Source organism: Lissotriton vulgaris, chromosome 5, assembly GCF_964263255.1.
Source record: "Lissotriton vulgaris chromosome 5, aLisVul1.2, whole genome shotgun sequence".
NCBI lineage: Eukaryota > Metazoa > Chordata > Amphibia > Caudata > Salamandridae > Lissotriton > Lissotriton vulgaris.
In genome coordinates, this window is record NC_141693.1 from 218,123,760 (window position 1) to 218,145,070 (window position 21,311).

A 21,311-nucleotide genomic window follows, 5' to 3' on the forward strand; every position below is an offset into this window, starting at 1 on the left:
AAGATTGCCATCTAGTGTTGGGTCTGGATGTTTGCACTTTGCTCCTCCCTTAGGTGATAGTGTGCATGGTCATCGGCTCCATCTTCAGATTGTTTTTTCCGCCGTTGGGTTCAGATGTACCTCACTGCGCTCAGTTTCGACATTGAACCTTCGTTTACTCTCGGCACACTCAACGGTATTGTTTCCATTCGTTTTCCCCTTTCTTCGCAGATCGTGATTCCTGATGAAAATTTTGATTGGAGAGCTTGTGGTAGGCTATTGGGTCTAGCTCCCGGTTTCACTTGCAGTCTATGGAACAAACTCCTTCCAAGTTCTGTCCTCGGTGCCACACGAAATACCTGCGCACTGACTCACACGAGGTGTGCAATTTGTGCTTGTCATCTGACCACAGAGAATACCACTGCGACACGTGCTGATCTTTCCGCTACAAAAAGACTCTTCACAATCGTCGGGCCCGACGACACAACATGCAGAGACAACAAGCGGGTTCCATTCCGGACCTGTTTGGACCTCAGTCAGAAGAGGAGGAAGGCGAGAAGCCCATTGGAGCGGATGAGGAACAGGAAGACATCTTCGTTTCTGAAGATAGCTCCGATGAGGATGAAGACATCCTGCAAGGACAACGTACCGGGAGTACCGCCCCTACCTCGCCCCACCTTCCACTTCCATTGAAGAAAAAGGCTCTGCACCAACCTGTGCCCTCGTGCCCCAGGGGGGTGCCGTGAACAAGCTTAAGAAGCCCCGCCTTCAGGCTCCGCACCGAAGCATAGTAAAGCCCCTTCTGGCTCTGAAAAACCCCATACCAAATCGGGCATCGAGCCAAAGACTTGGGAGCCAAACAAAAAGTCTGCCACCGAATATTCTCCGTTGGCACCAAAACTAACTTCGAATCCAAAAACTCCAGCCAAAAAACCATAGGCGTTGAAACATTTGGAGCCGAAACGCACAGAGGAGCCAAAGTCACCAAAAAAGCACGCTTTCTGTGATCCGCTCAACAAACCGGATCTGAAACAAAAAATCCTGGTTATACACCCAAAGACTGGACATATCACCAATAAAGTGACTTTAAAAAGAGGTGCTACTACAGAAGAGGAATTCCACACACCACTGAAGAAGAGAACTGTCGGGACAAATCCTTCCCCTCCTCCTCTTTTCTTCCTTCACCTTCTTTACCCCAGACTATACCTGTGCCCCAGGGTGATGGGGATAATAATGATGACAATCAGCCCAGAGATGTGTGGGACGACTATAATGACGATCCTCCCACTGATAACGACCCGGACATATATCCTACCAAACCCTCTCCACCAGATGACCATGAAGGATTTGTTGAGTTGTTAAGTAGGGCTGCTACTTAGCATAGAGTCCCATTACACAAGGAATCCCTTAAGAGGACTTTCTTTTTGAGACTTTACAAAACACACAAAACTCTACACACATGTTGCCCTTGTTGAAAGGCATGACCAGACATGTAGATTACATTTCTAAGGACCCTGTTAGAGCATGTATCCTTTACCCCGAGGGTAGATAAAAAATACAAGCTTGCCCCATCAGATCCAGTTTACATAAAAGGACAGCTACCATTAGATTCACTCGTAGTTTCTAATGCACGTAAAAGGGTAAACTCCCAAACTACTGGAGACGCACCACCACCAGATAGAGTCTAAGCTTCTTTATGCATCAGGCAAAAGAATAGCCATACAGGCTGCTAACTTCTGGCGTATTTCCAATACACAAGCATTACTAGCACGCTATGACCACGCACACTGGGATGAAATGGAACAACTCATCCCGTTCCTCCCTCAAGAACACATATCAAAAGCGCAGGACGTGGTTCATGAGGAACAGTTAATTTCTATTACCCAAATTAGATGCTCCCTAGATGCTGCTGATACGTCTGCCAGAGCTGTAAACACTAGTGTTCTTTTAAGAAGGCACGCCTGGCTGCGCATATCAGGATTTAAACTGGAGGTTCAAACTGCCATACTAAACACACCCTTTGATAAGGAACACCTTTTTGGGCTGGTGGTAGACACTTCATAGGGTAAAATGAAGAAGATTACTGAAGTGGCTAAATCCATGGGAGTACTTCAGTCTCCACAAGGGAGTGGTTCCTTTTGGATCCAGAACTACTTCCTCAGACACTGCGTCCACCTATTTGGGCAATAACCAGCCCTCGGGTTCCAAGGGTTTCTTCCATGGCACTTACAGAGGAAACAACGGCAAGGGCAGAGGTAGAGGTTTGAACACAAGTACATCGCCTTTTAATGCAAAACAGTGACTTGCCTATAGTCCCCCCTGGATCACTTAACACCTGTGGGGGGACGACTGTCAGTTTCTACCAAAGTGGAAGCCAATAACAACAGACAAATGGGTTCTTCAAATTATCCATTCTGTTTACTGCCTGGAGTTCATCAACACTCCTCCAAACATTCCCCCAAGGACGCACAGACTTTCACCGGTTCACCTAGACCATCTCAAACAGGAAGTACAATCACTGTTACTAAAACAAGCCATAGAGCCCTTAACGCCACAACACCAAGGGTCAGGTGTGTACTCCTTTTACTTTCTAATTCCAAAAAAAGACTGATCTCTCAGACCCATATTGGATCTCAGAGAACTTAATCTTTACATGCAGTCAGGCCACTTCCACATGGTAACATTGCAACAAATACTACCTCTTTTACAAAAGGGCGATTTTCTTTCTACTCTAGATTTAAAGGATGCCTATTTCCATATTCCAATCCATCCGGCTCACCACAAATTTCTCAGATTAATGGTAGCAGGTCAACTCTACTAATTCAAAGTGCTTCCATTTTGAGTCACCACTGCCCTCCGAGTCTTCACAAATTGTCTGGAGGTAGTAGCTGCGCATCTCAGAAGACAAAGCATACATGTCTTTCCCTATCTGGATGACTGACTCATCAAAGCCAGCACACATCAGCAATGTCGCAAGCACACTTCATTAACCATTCATCTGCTTCAACAGCTAGGGTTCTCAGTCAATCTGTTAAAATCACATCTACAGCCAAACAAAGTTCAGGATGACCTAGTAACCACTCTAAATACTCAGAAGGCTCTAGCGTATTCCAATGCAGCCAGAATTTGAAACATTCAGGTGCTTATTCTCAAATTTCAACCCACGCAGTCACTTCCAGCTCGAGTGTTTATGCAACTACTGGGAATGATGGCATCATGATCGTTTCCCACGCCAGGCTACACATGCGTCCACTTCAAGAGTGTTTAGACAGTCAGTGGAACCAGTCTCAAGGTCTATTAACCGTTCTAGAGTTGGTAAGCTGCCGTACTCATTGCTTTCTTCAGTGGTGGAATATACAAAACCGATCAAAAGAGTGGCCGTTCATGGACCGGATTCCACAGACGGAGTTAACAGGGGAAGCATCCCTTACTGGCTGGCGAGCTCATCTTCAACAACACACAGTGCAAGGACTATGGAGTCGCAAGCAAAAAATGCTCCACATCAATCACTGGGAGCGGATGGCAATCTTTCTAGCTCTCAAAGCCTTTCAAGGAAGAGGTGTGGCGCCGCGGCTAGGGTGACTGACTCCGGAATCTGGGATCACGGTTCTATCCCCGGCACCGACGGCAGTTTAGCCCAGCACCATGTGACTCTGGGCAATAGCTTGCTTAATCTTCCCAACGCCCCCCAGCGCCTAGAGACCCTTGCGGGTGATTGAGCGCTTTACAAATCTGGATTATAAGATCACCTAGCTGGCAAAGCTGTGTTAGTCCTTACGGACAATATGACAGCTATGTAGTACATACAAAAACAGGGGGGACACACTCTCTCCAACTGTCCCACTTAGCCCAGGACATCTGGAAGTGGGCTATTCACCACAACCTTTATCTCCTGGCTGAACACCGCCAAGGAGTCAACAATCAGATTGTGGATCTTCTCAGCAGACAGAGGCATCAAATACACGAGTGGGAACTTCACCCACAGATCCTCCAATAGTACTTCCAAGCTTGGGTAGTCCCTCACATAGACCTGTTTGCAGCACCTGAAAACACAAAATGCCAACGCTTTGCCTTCAGGTATCCACACCCTTTGTCCAAAGGCAATGCTCTCTGGATGAACTGATCCGGTATATTTGTTTACGCTTTTCCGCCTCTCCCACTCATTCCATCAGTAGTTCAGAAACTCAGGCATATATCCCTCACGCTAATGCTAGTAGCTCCAACATTTGCACGTCAACACTGGTTCACAACCCTGTTGGAACTTTCTCTCGTACCACACCAAAAATTACATTTGGCTCCCAGTCTCCTCACACAGAGCCATGGAGAAATCAAACACCCAGATCCAAAACAGCTGAACCCTTTGATCTGGCTCCTGAAGTCATAGAGTTTGGTTATCTTAATATGGCTCCTGAAGTCATAGAGTTTGGTTATCTTAATCTTCCAAAAAACACAGTTGATGGACAGAATGCAGAACAATGTCTTACATTCACCCCAGTACAAAGATCTGGGCCTAAATCCATCGTTTTTTTGCACTCCACACCACCCTAGGTCAGACACTGGCTACATGCAAATCAGATCTTAATCTTCCACCAGACTGTATGAACATTATTAAAGAGGCCAGAAAGACTACCACAAGGGCCTGCTATGCAGCCAAATGAAAGCGTTTTGTCATCTATTGCAATAACAATCACATCAACCCCCTTGATGGTTCCATACAGAACATACTGTGCTACCTATTACATTTGCAACAGTCAGCATTGGCATATACATCCATCAGACTGCATCTTGCTGCCATAGCAGCTTCCTTCCAAATAGGCAGCATTTATTGCTATTTCGAGTGCCTGTCATCAAAGCTTTCATGGAAGGGCTAAAAAGGGTAATTCCACCAAGGCTTCCACCTGCCCCAGTATGGAATCTTAACATAGTCCTCCTCACAAGGCTTATGGGTCCGCCATTTTAACCCATGCACATAGGTGAATTACAGTTCCTTACTTGGTAAACAGATTTCCTTATTTCAATTACTTTACTAAGGAGAGTGGGTGAACTACAGGCACTAACCGGGGGCGCTAGAGGGCGCCAGGCAAGATGGCCACACTCTTGTGAGGCTCTGCCAGACCGGGCAAATATCCTTACATTATCCTACACATCCTGCCTTTGCCACCCACCAACTTGAAGGCTGTGTGTGATTAATATCATGCGGCATTGATTGGGGCTGTTTCCGGACATCGGATTCCCCTTTTGCGGCGTATACTGGTGATTGGCCTTCTGCTGGTGGTCCTCTGACTGGGGCCTGGCGGTTGTGAACGACCCGGCGGCGTCTGGCATTGAGATAGAGTGAAGTGGAAGCAGCCGGAGACGATCTTGGAGGCCAGCGGAGGTGTTCCGGTCTGTGGCAGTGAAGGATGGCCGTCATCTGGGCTTGCGCCCGCCTATGCTGGTAGCGGTGAGTGGGGTAGCGGCCTAGTAAAGTTCGGGGCTGCGGAGGCGGCGTCAGGCCGTACTGGGCTGATCCGCACGAACTGCGGCTGGCGGAGGCGGGGTGCGGACCGGGACGACTGAAAGGCGACAGTGAGGCGGCGGCTCCGTGGTGCCTGGGGCATTGCAAATAACTGTGTACAGGAGCCGTTGAGGGGCTCGATAGGTGCCCATAGACTGAGGAGAGGAGACGGGTGTCTTGAGGAGTGACTGGCCTGGGGCCTAACTTTGATACCGATTGTTTGCCGGTGGCAGTGCCCGTGTGGTGCCTGATGCTTACTTTCATCGGGTACTGGATCTGACTGCACCCTTTGGTTCCGGATACTGTTCTAGCCTGCTGCACGGGGTTATCCCAGATTACTGATTGCTATTGCCAAATCATTTCCAGATTGATTACCGCTGTGGGGGCCTGGGCGCAGTGGCATTGGTTATAGCAGACTGGTGGCAGCCTGGGCAGGCCGGAGAGGAATCAGCCCAAAATCAACTTTGAAACTAGAAAGACTGCGATGTCCTCCTCACAGGCGCCCCAGACACTGAGTCGGCCGGGGCATCCGGGGGGACGCCGAATTTAGAGGCCACGCTCGTGGCTATGCAGAAGACATTAAAATCCATTGAAGGCACCATGGTGGCAGTTAATCACAGACTTGATCACATGACCACGCAATTCGACAGGCAGAATGAGCGGATGGGAGAAGTTGAACAGAGGGTATCTGCCACGGAGGATGGTCTTGCCACAGTGACTAACAAAGTCTTCAAAATGGAGCAGGTATTGGCGGTTATTCAGGCCAAAAATGAGGAGTTGGAAGGGCGGTCCCGACGCAACAACATCCGCATCACGGGGCTGCCGGAGTCCACAAATGTTGGCAAAATGGAGGAGTTCATGGAACGATTATTGGTTGAAATATTTGGGACAGAGCAACTGTCCCGAGTATTCATAGTAGAACGTGCGCATCGCTCCTTAGCGAAACGGCCAGTGCCTGGAGCGCCACCCCGTCCCATCATTTCCCGCATACTCAATTATAAAGACAGGGACGTGATTTTACGCCTGGCACGAGAGAAGGGCACCATAGAGTATCAAGGCAACAAACTAGAGTTTTTCCCTGATTTCACGATGGCAGTGCAAACAGCGCGGAAAGAATTCAATGTGGTGAAGCAACTTCTCCGAGCGGAAGATATACCATCTGCCATGCAGTACCGGGCTCGTCTATGGATCGGGGCACCATCTGATAACAAAATTTTCACCTCTCCGAAAGCGGCCATGGATTATGCTAAGAAACAGAAGAAACGAAAGCGAGACTCCAATATGGCGCAGGATAGGGAGGAAGACCTGCACGACGAAGTTGCATGAGCCTTTGATCTTTTCAAGCATCTCAGTAATCCTCGATCATCTTAGCTGGGGTGCTGCTACCAATTGCTATGCCACTCATCACTGGAGTTTCAGCATTACCTAACTTATATACTGTTGGGTGGTGGGTTTGTGCATCTTTGCAATTTTCAACCGTGGTTACACACACTCCAGCTGATTTCACAAGACTTATGCACTGATTGAGTTAACACTTTTTGGGGCATATAGCTGGCCTTATGATACTACTCTTCCATGTAAGGGATGAGAATATAGGAGGGATATGCGCTAGTGATTAGATGCCTGCTGGGAATCGCCGCTTGTTACTGTGTTATGTATCAATGGTTGCACAATGGCACTGCACAGGACACTGTTTGGAGTAAATTGTCTCAATCTGCAAAGTACAGGAGTGCTATGATGTAGGACACGGCGCTAATGTGGTAAGGGTTGGCTGTTCATACAAATGGCTTGGTCCTCTCCCGTTTATTCCATTAACGGGAGTTGAGCGCCTCTACGCCCCCACATATGGCAGATCCCCACAATATGTTTGGAGCTGGGTTGGGAGTTTGGAGTCTGTGGGGGATGGGGAAGGCTTTGGCAGGTTGGGGGAGCTGAAGTGGGTGGGGGTGGGCAGGGGATTTTCAGGGATTTCAGGTCTGGGTCGTTTACTCAACTGGCATAGGCGGGAGGTCAGGAGGGATGGAAGGTGGGAATGGGATCAGCTGGTTGGAATACTACTTTGATTCTAAGACGATGCCTGCAGACAGTTATTTGGTTTGTTGCCTTGTACTTAGCAGCTGGTACTGGGGGGTGAGCTCGCTCTCTATGCTTCAAGATTTAATGAATGGAGGGTCATATGGATAAGGGGGGCAAGATTAATTAGATCACATGGAATGTAAGGGGACTGAACCGACCACAAAAGACGAGGCAGGTATTGGCATTTTTAAACAGACACGGAGTGCAGGTGGTCTTTCTTCAAGAGACTCACCTTAAAGGGCGGGCGGCAGAGACAGTTGCTAGGCAGTGGATGGGTACTAGATTAGCATCAAACTACTCCTCATATGCTCGTGGGGTCATGATATTGATAAAGAAAAATGTACCGTTTGTTTCACTACATGAGGATGTTGACAAAGAAGGTAGATATATTATTTTGCATGGGAAATTGTGTGGTACGCTAGTCACGATGATCAATGTATATGGTCCAAATATTGATGACCCTGAATTTTATGTCACTCTATGGAATGAGGTATATGCTCTGCCACCCTCAGCAATTATATGTGGTGGGGATCTAAATGTGACACTAGATAATGCGCTGGATAGGAAGGATGATCGACCCTACACACAAAGGAAAGCAGCTGGTGCGGTGCGAGATGGTATGCGTGGGCTTGGATTGGTGGATGTGTGGCGACTGGGGCACCCGGGAGTGAGAGAAGGTACTTGTTGCACATCGGCACATGACACATGGTCGCGGCTGGACTATTGGTTGGTGACACGGGATGTTAGCGGCTGGGTGATGAAAGTGTGCCATTTGCCTCGAACACTGTCGGATCATGCTCCTGTGCTTATGGAGGTGTGGATGCCGTCGCATGCACCTGCTCCCTTCACGTGGCATCTGCCACCTGGTGCTTTAACGGACCTGGTGTTGCGTGAGGAACTGAGGACAGTTATTGAAGAATTTTTTGACAAGAATGTTGGCTCTGTTGATAAAATGGGAACAGTATGGGAGGCCTTTAAAGTGACGGTAAAGGGAGCGTGTATTGGAATGCAATCAGGAGTGCTCAAATCGCTGAGGGATTCCATGGACAAGCTGGAGCGTGAATTGTTGTGCCTAGAGCGACGACATGAGCTGCAACCGGCGGAATCTCTGTTGGCTGACATACGGATAAAAGTCACTGAGTATAACGACCTAGCAGAGCAAGAGGTTAAATTTTTGTCCAAACGTACCAGGGCACGGTATTATAGTGAGGGAGGGCGTCCCGGACGTGGGCAGGCGGACAGAATTAAAGAACCGTGGGCTAGGCACTGTGGAGGACAGGAGTTTATGGATGGGGATACCAACGTGACGAGTGCGGCTGGCGTCCGGAATTGTTGTGTACAATATTACGAGTGGATGTATGGGCATAGGGAGACGGCAGGGGAGGATGAAATAGCGCAATATCTGGAAGACATAGCGTTGGTCTGGCTTTCGAAGGGACAACAAGATTTCTTAATGCATCACATTACGGAGGGGGAGTTTCGAGATGCAATTGCGCTCTGCCAAAAGGTAAAGCGGCCAGAACTGACGGTTTACCATCTGAATTTTATAAGGAGTATGTAGATTTGCTTCTGCCTCATTTGGCGATGGTCCTGGAAGAGGCTTTAGAGCAGGGACAGTTACCAGCAACGATGAGGGAGGCATTGCTGGTGGCTCTGCCGAAACCGGGCAAGCCACGGAATCCATGCGAGTCATATCGGCCTCTGTCCTTGATGAACACGGACGTTAAGATTATTGCCTAGGTGCTAGCAACATGACTGCGCCTAATATTGCCGATTATGGTGCTGCCGGACCAGTCCGGTTTCATCCCCCTTCGCTCCACGACACATAATTTGAGGGCTTTGTTTGCTGTTCTGCATCTTCTTAAACCGGATCTTGCTGCGGTGGCGGTGCTCTTAGACGCTGCGAAAGCGTTCAACTCCGTTGCCTGGCGATATATGATAACAGTGCTGCACCGCATGGGAGTGCCGTTTTTCTTTACGTCCTTAATCACTCTGCTTTATACAAACCCGATTGCGCGGGTTAACGGTCATGTGTCGGCACCATTCTCTGTGCAGAGGGGGACTAGGCAGGGTTGCCCCCTTTCACCCTTACTATTTGCTATCATATTGGAGCCCCTAGCATGTATTCTGCGACAGAGGTATGCAGACACGGCGTTACGTTTCCCTCTCAGGTCCCTGGCGGTATCTATGTATGCCAATGATCTGGTTCTGTACGTAAGGGAGCCTACCAAAAATTTGGAAGGAGAACTTCGGGAATTGATCCGGTTCGAACGCTTTTCTGGCTTATCCATTAATTGGGATAAATCCATATTGTTGCCTCTCACGGACGTCACGCTGACGTTCCCATTGGAATTTCCATTGGCATGGGCGACGGAGCCTGTTCGTTACCTGGGGATCTGGGTGCACAGGGATTCCCATGAGATAATTCGAGCTAACTACGGAGTGGCTATTTCAAAATTGGAAGATCAGGTAACACGCTGGATTCGGCTACCGCTTTCGTTTGCTGATCGGGTTTCTCTGATTAAAATGGTGGTCCTTCCTAAATTTTTGTACTATTTTGTTAATGTACCAATTGCCCTGGCGTCTCATTTTTTTGCACAGCTTCAGTCATTGTTAATCACATTAGCCTGGGCAGGGAAGAAGCCACGTGTCAAGTGGGACGTACTAACAAAGCCTTACGAGTTGGGAGGCTTTGCCGTGCCAGACATGAGACTGTATTATCTATGCGCTCAGGCTCATTTTGCTACTTACTGGCTTTCGGAGCCACTATATACGCCGCACGTAGCACTTGAGCCAAGCGCAGTACTTCCGCTACCCCTGAAGGCGATGATAGTGAATCCGCATTCGGTATTTGACAAGGGTGAAGTGGACACGGTACAGTGTACTTCTAAGGCTTGGGGGGAGTTAGGCAAGCGCTCGAACAGATTGCCACTATACGCCCCGGGTATGCCGTTGCTGTATCATGCGGATATCTCGGTATCGAGCGAAATGGGAGCTTTACAGTTGCTGCAGGGTGCCGGGATACACACTATGGGAGATGTCTTTCCGATTGCTCAGTTTCTTCCGTTACAGAACTTATTGGAACAGGTGACTAATACAACCATGGCCACGTTCATTTATGTCAGGCTACGAGCTGCTGTACGCGCTTTATATCCTGCTTTCCCGGCTGAGCCGCCTGTTTTAGGTGCCTTACATTTGCGATATACAATGACCAATCAGGTGAAATTAACCTCGCGATTGTACCGGGCATCACAGGAGGATGAGGGAGGAGGTGGTGTGATTGCTAAAGCAAGATGGGATGCGTGTTTGCCTGAACCATTGACCGATGATGAATGGTCTGAGTGCTGTTCTATGACTGGTAGATTTGCAGCTAATGGAAATTTTCGTCTCATTCACTATAACTTTTTGCAACAATGGTATTACACACCTGCACAATTGGTTAAGTATGGTCTCCGCGAATCATCTAATTGTCTACGATGTGGAATGGAAGGCGCCGACTTTATCCACTTGGCACGGGGGGGGGGAACGTGTGTATGCGTTCTGGGAAGCTGTGACTCTGGCGCTATCTGAAATGATGTCAATTGAAATTGCTACTGACCCGCGCTTATGTTTGCTGGGTTTGGCCTCTGGAGTGCCTGCCGGAATGAGACGATTGGTAGTGTTGGCGCTGCAGATTGCTAAGCGCAGGGTGGCTGCTTGCTGGGGTGGGAGACGAGCGCCAGATGTCAAAATATGGTTGCAAGACATAGCATATTGTCGTGATCAGCTGACTTGTTATTATGAAGAACTACCTGCCACCTCGCGCCCGCGTGATTATTGGGGTCCTTACACTGCGTATATGCTGTCTAAGCTTGATGATGATTGATGTATGTTACAGCATGTGGGCCCAGTGACGGAAAGGGATTTCCCGGTTAGTACTGACTGTGGAGATGTCCACTGCCGAGTTGTGACTATGGTACAGATGTTCTTCTCCTCATCATGTGAATATCCATTATAGGATAGGCATTTGTAGACCCTTGACCTCACCTCCATTTGTCTGTGGTACGTTTTATTTCAATGGGGAAGCCTTCTGCAGTGAGCATGGCCTGACCAGTGCCTCAACCAATGCTGCGATGAACTCCATATCCCATATGCCTTGAATGACTTCTGATTTTATGCACTATTGACCGATGACCTGGTTGGATCCCTGGGTTGTTGGGGAGGGGGGGATGTTGAAGTATTCAGTTGTTACTATTGTATACCTAAAAATAAGACTGCTTATAACCTGTATGATAATACAAGACTCAGGTTCATCATGTTGAATTGCTGTACCACCTTGCCTTTGGTCTCAACTACTAAGATTTATCAAGATAATTGATGTATGGACATGGAACTGCTTTGCGGCCGGCGCTCTTTGCGGGTTGTAGGCCAAGTGCTGTGTTCTTGTAATAAGGTACAATAAAGGTCTTCAAAACAAAAAAAAACAAAAAAAAGAACTACAGGCACTAACCATAGAAGAACTCTTTTTCCAGTTACATAAAGATAGAGTAGTTCTTCGTACCAACCCTAAATTCCTACCTAAGGTTATATCTGCATTTCAGATCCGTCAGTTGAATTACCTGTGTTCTTCCCTCAACCTGACTCTGTTGCAGAACGAGCTTTACATACCTTAGATGTCAGAAGAGCTCTGTTGTATTACATCGAAAGAACAAAATCATTTTGTAAAACTAAACAACTCTTTGTAGCTTTTGCACCATCTCACAAAGACAATTTCCAAATCCGGAATTGCTCGGTGGATCATCAAGTGTATTCAGAATTATTATTAAATTGCCAAAAGGACTCTCACAATACCAGAGCACATTCCACTCGCAAGCTAGGGGCTACTATGGCTTTCTTAGGGAATATTCCTATTACTGATATCTGCAAATCTGCAACTTGGTCTACACCACACACATTCACCAAACACTATTGTGTAGATGTGTTAGCAAGACAACAAGCTAATGTGGGCCAAGCAGTACTTAAAACGTTATTTCAGACAACTCCAGCAGTTACAGAATAGCCACTGCTTTGAGGAGACTGCTGTATAGCCTATGCAAAGCATGTGATCTACAGCTCATATGCCTCGAACGGAAAATGCTACTTACCCAGTATGCATCTGTTTTTGGCATGTAAAGCTGTAGAATCTCACGCACCCACCCACCTCCCCGGGTACCTGTAACTGCTATAGTTTTCTGTTTTACTACACATACTTGTCCATGGATATCTCTATTCTTTACTACTACTCCATTCTCTTATCCTCTGCGGAAAACAATCTGAAGATGGAGCCGATGACCATGCGCACTATCACCTAAGGGAGGAGCCCCCTATCTCGTGACTAGGGAAAACTTCTTCCAGAAAAACAAAGTGCAAAAATCCGGACCCAACACTAGATGGTGATCTTAGGCAAAGCATGAGATTCTACAGCTCTACATGCCAAGAACAGATGCATAATGGGTAAGTAGCATTTTCCTTCCTGACTTCTAAACCTTTGAACTATAGGAATCTGCAGGAATGCTGGTCAGTTTGTGACAAACAAAGCGACTAAGCAGAACTGGAATACAGCCCTGACATGGCTGGCCACAGAACTCATCACATTCGAAATTCTTTGCATGGTCCATTAAGGCTAGCAAGACAGAAGTAGTAAAAACTACAAGAAACAAGAATTCTGTGGTGTTTATTGGATCAAAACGTTCCTGGGTGGGGTATTTTCCCCCATTGTTCCTGTACCCCTACATGCTTGACCGCCAAATTTAAATCCTGCACTTTGAGATGGTTGTCTCATACTTTGATGACTTGTTCTGAATATATTCAGGTAAAAAAATGCTGTTTTTATATGTAAATAACAGTTGTAACTATTATATCATTTAATGGTATTTCAACCTTGAAAAGATAGATAAGTAAGTCTGCATTACCGGGAATTGAATTTGACTTTTAAGATCACTGTGGATGTCAGCGGTGAGAGTTAACCTACTGAGCCATCTTACTGGCACAGGAGCAGCTACGATATATAATGAAAGTTGTTTGCAAAACCGCCTACTATAGAAGATTGTAGAAATGCAGATTCTCACTAAGGACAAGGGGTCTGCATCTATCCAAACTGAAAGTTAAAAAATGGCCTCTACTAAGCTTGAAATGCTAATACGTTTTGGCTATATCACAAGTAAGCACTGCCTGCTGCACAGATCTCTTGATTCCATGAACCTCATCCACTGTGCCATTGCAGATTGTTTGTATGTTACAGTTAAAATGGCTATTTCCTGCTCGTAGGATCAGGTGAGGCTAGAGAAGGATCTTTCAGCCCACCAACGGCATCTGGAGAGCGAGCGCTATCGGCTGCAAGAACAGCTCAAGCGGACAGAACAGGAAGTTTCCACTCGCATTGAGAAGATGCTGGAAGAGAACTACAGGTGGGTCATCAAAAATATCATAATAGTAGGTGCTAGTTTAAAATAAATTGAGCTCTAATAAGTGGTAAATTAGATTTTGGCCATATTTTCTGTGGAAATTAAAAAGTAAATGCAGGGAAGAATGGTACAAAGTTAGAAGTCTAGGGAGGAGTTGGTCGAACAGTCCGTCAAAAGTTAACAGTTGTAATCTGACCATATTAGAATATTTTGCATTGTTTACAGATTGAAGCAATGGATAAAGATGAGGGATCTATACTGGGCACAGCCAGTAACGTAGATACACATTTTAAAGGTATTTGAGTGTGTGCAAGAAGAACAGGTGGCAAGTATATTTTTTGCAATATGTTAGTGACAATTCTCATTGCTGCACTCTACAACAATGCAATATTAGTTGGATAAATCATATTACATTGCATCTTTATATGACTAGTATTGGGTTTTGAAAGCTCGCTGATGCACAAGAAGCATCTGATGAACTAAATGCATAATGTAGCCTCCATTCTTGTTATGAAATTCCGATTCTCATATTACCATGACTAGAGAATCGCAATTTTATTAAAGACCCGGAGGCTAACATTATGTTCATCAGATGCTTCTTGTGTATCAGCGAGCTTTCAAAACCCGATACTAGTCATATAAAGATGCAATGTAATATGATTTGTCCAACTAATATTGCATTGTTGTAGAATGCAGCAATGAGATTTGTCACTAACATATTGCAAAAAATATACTTGCCACCTGCTCTTCTAAAAGGGCCTTGCACACACTCAAATACCCTTTAAAATGTGTATCTACGTTACTGGCTGTGCCCAGAATAGATTACTCATCTTTATCCATAGTTTCAATCTGTGTGCTTTTGAACAGCCCGGCTCATATTTGATGTGCAATAAAACACCTCTGGAAACACTTTCCACCTGATTTTGGCAACAACTTCACCAAAAATTAAAGATGCTAGCTCTCTAAAACAATTTATTTTGTACTGGTCTTATGGTTAGTGTTGCTTCGAAGATTAGTTTAAGGGATACTTGTCATGGCAAGTTACTTATTAACCTAAGGACTCCTCATATTGAGCAGTGACTCCCATTTTCCTCAAGTTAAGTGCTTCCCTTGAGACATTAAAACCTGAGGAAAATTTGAGCTCTTGAAAGTTTGTACTCTTTGTCTTGCGTATGAAAAGTAGCCTATCTCTGGTGCCTGAAAATGTCACTGTAAATGATTGTTAGGTTAGTGGCAACAGCAAGGAATCTTTGGCATTGTTCTTGATCATGTTCATTCATAGACTGACCGAAACTTTATCGCCAGACCCATCAGAATGATACGAACTGGCATCGAGGGATTGTCTTATTCCATAATTAACTTTTTCTCCCTTTTTTTTAGTTAATTAATCGTTACTGTTTGAAGCAATTAAAATAATGCTTTTTGATTCTTTTTTTCTGTAACCATCATATTGTATTTTCCAGACAAAAACAAAGCTCTGAAATTCTGAAGTCACTTGAAACGGAGAGGTAAAGTAAAACGGTTTTACATCGTACCTTGAAAATAAACTTAGCTACATTTGGTATAATGACATAAGCTGGAGCTGTCCAGGTTGGTGCTTTTGTCTTCTGAGTCTTCTTGGGTGACATGTCTTCTCCCTAATTACAGTTGTATTTTATGATCATCTCCTCCTACTAGATTAGGGGGACTACACATACAAACCTCCTATTTTTGTTTCTGTAATGAAGTAGTATAGTAATAATTAGTTGTCAGAAAATAGGGTGTTTTGTACCTCCCTGTGTTGCTTTTTAGACCCTTCAGACTGCATTTAGACACTATTGAGAAGAAAAGACAGCAGGCGAATGGGGAACAGTGGTCAAGGTAGCGGGTCAGAGCTGAAGACAGAATTGCATCAATGCAAAGTTAGAGCAAGTTGGAGAAGGGAGAAGATTAATTTTGTTTAGCAAATATTTAAAGACTTATGTTGAGATTTTGGAAATAGAAAAGTGGAAGGTGGATGAAACGCTCAGAGGAGTGAGAGTTTGTTAATTCCGGAAGCACATAGGAAGGGGACAGGATGGGATTCCAAAGCACAGCTGAGCAACGCTGAATAATGGAAAAGGAGTTGGGAGAACTAAAGACAGAATGATAAAATGGAATTAGAGCCCTGGAGGGAGGACGAGTTAAAGGTAAAGATTGGGGTTAAAGGAGATTAAGACCAAGGCCTCCCCCTTTTTGGGGTATCTCCAGAAGCAATCCGTTTTTTTTCCAATGCACAGATCATTAAGAGTGAGAGATGAAGAGACAGAGAGGGTGTAGGGAAGTGGGAATGCAGATAAATCAGGTTTTGGTAGAGGAGCCATCCCTGGCATTTTACGGGAGAAACCCTGGTACTCTCCTAGCCTAGGACAGCCTTGCTTAACCTATCAGAGCACTAGGCTTGATCCATTGCGGTGTACGTGGCTGTACTGATGAGGTAGTAGTGGTCTGGGTCTGATGAGAGCTTGGTAGTATTTCTAAACTGTTAGGCATATGTTGGAAGAAGCAGAAATATTTTAGACTGACAACTGTTTCTGGAGCAACTGGTGAGATCAACAGTGGAGCAGCTGAATTTATATTGCTGGCACTAGAAGGCCAATTCTGTGCAAGAAATTCAGTTACTGAATCTAGACTTTGTAACTGGATTGGGCTTTGCGGATAGGCATGACCACCTACTCCACTAGAGGTGTTCCTTAAAAATCCGTTTCTGAGGATATTTATAACCTACATTCATAACGGTTATAGCTTCTGCTTATTATGTAAACTGTAGCTAAGACAAACTATTCCCTTCTTGAACAGTACACAAAGTATACTCCTAGATTTTAAAGGACCTCTCAGTAGACTCCTATTTCTGTCCATAACAAACCTCAGCCACTCTTTAGCTGTCCTATGAAGCAGGCTGTCCTCCTCAGGCCTTGATTTCATCAGTGTACCCGGTGCACAGGTTCTAAAGAATGGGAGTTTGTTTTATGTGTGTTCCCACCAAAATAGGGCTATCCTGTTGGGGGACCGTACATATTGGGCTCCATATCCTATTTATGCAAACAATTCTGTTGTATTCTGGATTTCTTTTCACACTTATTTGGAGAGACCCTGATGCTCACCTGTCTACTTATGCAGCCTCAACTATTCCCCACAAAGAAAAAATAATCCATGCCAATATCTGCAGAAGAAAGAAATTGTGTGTGGTTCTATATTATCTCTTCATTATTTTAACCCCCACATGTTTAAGGCAACAAGAACAAATTAAGAGATTTTCATAGATGTATGGTTTTAATTTAATTTTAATTTAAATGTTGTAAATGTATGGGCAGATTAGAGCCTTTATTCCAGAGATATCCTACCTGAGAAAGAGGGTGTCTGCACTTAAAAGTGATCAGTTTTGTTCTTGAAGGCCACTGCACTGTGTTGGGTATACCAGCTTTGCAGCATTCCATGATGGACAGAGTATCTGCCATTGCTGACTTCACTCAGACAAATGAAACAGACTCCGTATCAGATTTGGAAATTTGCTTTGCACATTTGTTTTTATGAATAAAAACGTAAGTAGTTCTAAGATCATATGAAGCCTAAAATCTAGGAAAATATGTGCTGTATAGTACAGTGTTTGATAACCTTACTTGACAACCAGCCATGTGGGAACACTACCTACCAATCGGCTCCACTCAAGATAACCATCAGAGTTAGCCTCTGAGGGTCCCGGTTGGGCATTTTGGACATCCCATTGTTGGTGCGCACCATTGAAACTGTAACATTTATTCTGTGGAAACTGAGGTAACTCCTAACCCACTTTACAAATAAATTCCCCAAATAGTAGGCAACTTATAGATGTGGGCCTTGAGGTTAGGCCTATTTGACCATGGGACCCTTGGTTGCCCATACTTTGAAGTTAGTCATAGAAATAAAAATAGAAAAGATTTCACTGTAGCTAAGGTAGCAGACATTTCTCAGGGATGGGCCGACAACATGCTTATTGCTGATTTCCATGCTCTGTCACATCACCCAACTGTCCGGTCTACAATATGCGGACAAGATCAATTGGCTCTTGCTATGATATGGAACAAAATCACCTTGTCTGCCTTGGATAGATCCCAGTTTTCTGAGATACACTTAGGGTCCCATGCCTTTGGTTGAACATGCATTAAAGGGGTTGCGCACACTGTCATACCAGCAATGTATCAAAATATTCCCTCAGAGATTCTGAATACAGGTACATGTCATGGAGAATCTTTCAGACTGTTGCAGTTGCGTTCTTCTAATGCCACATTTGAGAACTGATTTATATTTCTCTAGTTTTGGATCTTGCATAGATTCAAATACTTGTATCATTTCCCATTGTCGAAGTGGGATTCCTACGGTACCATGGTAAAGCTGTGTTTATCACTATAATAGGCTCCAATGTCAATGAACAATACCTTAGATATCCTATCTATGTCCTTTTGAAAAAAAGGACCAAACTTCAAACCTTAACCAATCGGGCGATAGCACCCTCTAGAATACTTCCAAAGAGAGGCTGATTCCTTCAGATTTTCACTGCAGGTTGTGTGTGAAGGGAGTCTCCCAGAGCTCTGCTCAGCTTTTCTACTTCCAGATCTTGAAAAGCTGCTTCTACTTCTCCTACATTGTCTACTACAGCAAGGAAAGCCCTTTTCAAACCCTGCAAGACCTGCAAAAAGAAAAGGGTACATGTAGATTGTCCTGTAGTTCCCACTAATCTGTCGGCTCTGCGCATTTGTTGAACAACATAAACGTTGGGTGAGGTGCCTGGACTGATTCCGAGCACCCACGCAGGATATGTTGGACTAGAGACCAAATTTAGTGCCAAACAAAGTCTCTCCTCTCATAGCAGGAGGCAGTTGCAGAACCTGCACGATTGATGACTGTTTGTACTGTACTGCAGCATTGATGAAGAGTTTGTTGTGAACAGTGTCCCAAAGATAATGTTCGTGAAACTGCCTTTGTCCTCGTTTTAAAGCTCAACTGTACTCTCTCTCCCCTAATTCCTTCAAGTTAGATTTTCCAGAGCCCACAAATATTTTAATGTTTTCAATTAGATGTTTCTGTACCTGTTTCATTACTTTGAACATTTCATCATCTCCACTTTTTGCCTTCTGCACTGTGGGAAAAGTCCACAAATGGCCTTCAGACCACATTTCTTTTATGGTACTGCTAATAAAGTATTCAAGGTCTGTCTGTTCTAGATGCAGAGCTACCTTCGATCTTGAATTTTAGGTTGTTTATTTGTTTCATTATGCTGTGACTTAGTCGGTTAGTAGGTATGGCTAATTTTGTCTGATATCTCTTAGGATAAAGATGGAACAGCTCATGGCAATTACACAGGAAGAGACTGACAACCTGCACAGAAGAGACGTGGCTCGTAAGTCTAGCTGCATAAGGGAAATTATATATTGTAGGATTTTTTTTAAAGTAATGTTTTCATAATTCTATGCAAATTCCTTTTCCGTCTGGTCTTGTATGATTATATGAAACAAACACATCTAAATAGGAGGTGTTGGGATAGAAGGGTAAATCGACATGTTGAACGTAACTGGACCCCTGACCTGAACGTGAAAAGTAGGATTAGCGCTCTGTTGTGATCAATAATTGTCAATGGTCAACACCTAGTAGGCATTGGCAGACTGATAAAATACCAGTTTGCTCACGCACAGAGTTTAGTTGTGAATGCATAGTAATTCTTATGCTTTTATTATAGTAACATGCAGCTCATCGTCCTCGGTTCCATTAGCTGATAGATGAGAATCTCAAGGTCTGTTGTGTCAAACAGCCATTTACCGTCTCTCTCTCTCTCGTCTAAAGGGCACATCCTGCTTAGTTGACAGCATTACAGCTCTTTATCACTTCTAATGTGCCCCTGTATTTTATTGATGGTGCCCCCACTTCTGATGAGTATTTCCCCAGGTCAGGAGGACATAGGTTGAATGAACTTGGCTACAGTGACCTTGGTAAAGTGATCACTTTGAGTGCTATTTGTTAGGCCCTGAGGATTGGGAAGTAAAAAGAAAAACCTGGTTGTGGTATTTCAGACTTAGATAGTCAGGGTGTTATATGACCCCAAGCCCCTGTTTGTGTGTTTTGATGGGTCTCTGCATTTAAGTCAATTACATTAGCATTCAGATTGCATAAACCTTTGCAAATAAATAAAGGGTGCTTGTTTAACACAAGCACTTGCTTTATGTGTGCAGGTTCTGTAGACTATTTCCCTGTATTTCTTGGTGTATGTGCAAATAGTCACATGGTTTCTGCTCTGCATTGTGCAGCATAAAGGGAAACCTTTAACTTTTTATGGGGCTTGTTAATAAGAGATAGAATTTACCTTGCTAAACTACCTTATTCAGCCTTCACTTTCCACACCGAAGACGTTAAAAAGGAGCATATACTAATTTGTCCAACACTGCAGATGAGAGCATTGAGTTCAGCTAAATGTTGATTATCCAACACTGGGATCTGTCGGGAGGTGCCCTAACCAGGTCGGTAGTGAGGCTGTGAACCTTTGGGTATACAAGTTCAGTTCAGTTAATATGGAGGGAAAGAGAAGTGGGATGGCGGCGACATGCTGCCAAAAAAGGTTGTGCAACTAGTGTGCAGGAGGTATTAGAATGCTCAGTAAGAATGGCACTAGGAAAAACCGGGAGTTTTAGGCTAACTAATTAGGGAGGTGTGATAAACAGCGTTTAGGGTTTGATATGTTCCTTTCATTCTAATGCTATTCTTTAGCTCCGATTTACCAATCATTTTGAAGAAAATTCTAATACCTGATGTAAGTTCGATCAGACAGAAAGATCCAATAATAATTAGTTTCACATTGACAATTAGACCTATTGTGAATCCATGGAAACAAGGTATTTTGAAGGTGGGTATAGTCCCCATATGCACCACCACAGTCTGCCGGTTCTGGCCACTGTATATTCAAAATCTCAGTATATTAATCAGTTCTTCATGCGTCATTATTTTTGTATTTTATTGTTGGAATTTCTCAACAGTATCTCTATTTGAAAAAATGTTAATCAAAATACTTTTAATAAGTCATGATTTTAATTAACAAATAGTTTTCATCCATGACTTCATCAATGACCACAGTGCATGTTGGACCATGTAATGGCCTTGTTAGAAATGGGATCTCTGGTTGGCTAAGGCTTGCGCCAAAGCCAGGCAGAGATCACCACTCTAGTCAGGGCAAGGGAATTACACTTTAAAGGTAACCCCGGTTCACCCCCTTGGAAGCTTGGCACGAGCAGTCCGGTTTATCCCAGAGGCAATGTGTAAAGCGTTTGCACAAGCACACAGCAACAACATACCAG

At 44.6% G+C, this 21,311-nt stretch overlaps 1 protein-coding gene across 1 annotated transcript in view; it reads left to right on the forward strand.

Moving 5' to 3' along the window:
* LRSAM1 (leucine rich repeat and sterile alpha motif containing 1) overlaps positions 1–21,311 on the forward strand; it is a 331,526-nt gene that overhangs the window by 198,696 nt on the left and 111,519 nt on the right. Inside the window, exons 13-15 of the mRNA XM_086921200.1 lie at positions 13,838–13,977; positions 15,438–15,482; positions 19,299–19,369. Of these exons, the coding sequence (XP_086777326.1) occupies positions 13,838–13,977; positions 15,438–15,482; positions 19,299–19,369 (256 nt within the window). The remainder of the gene's footprint in view (positions 1–13,837; positions 13,978–15,437; positions 15,483–19,298; positions 19,370–21,311) is intronic.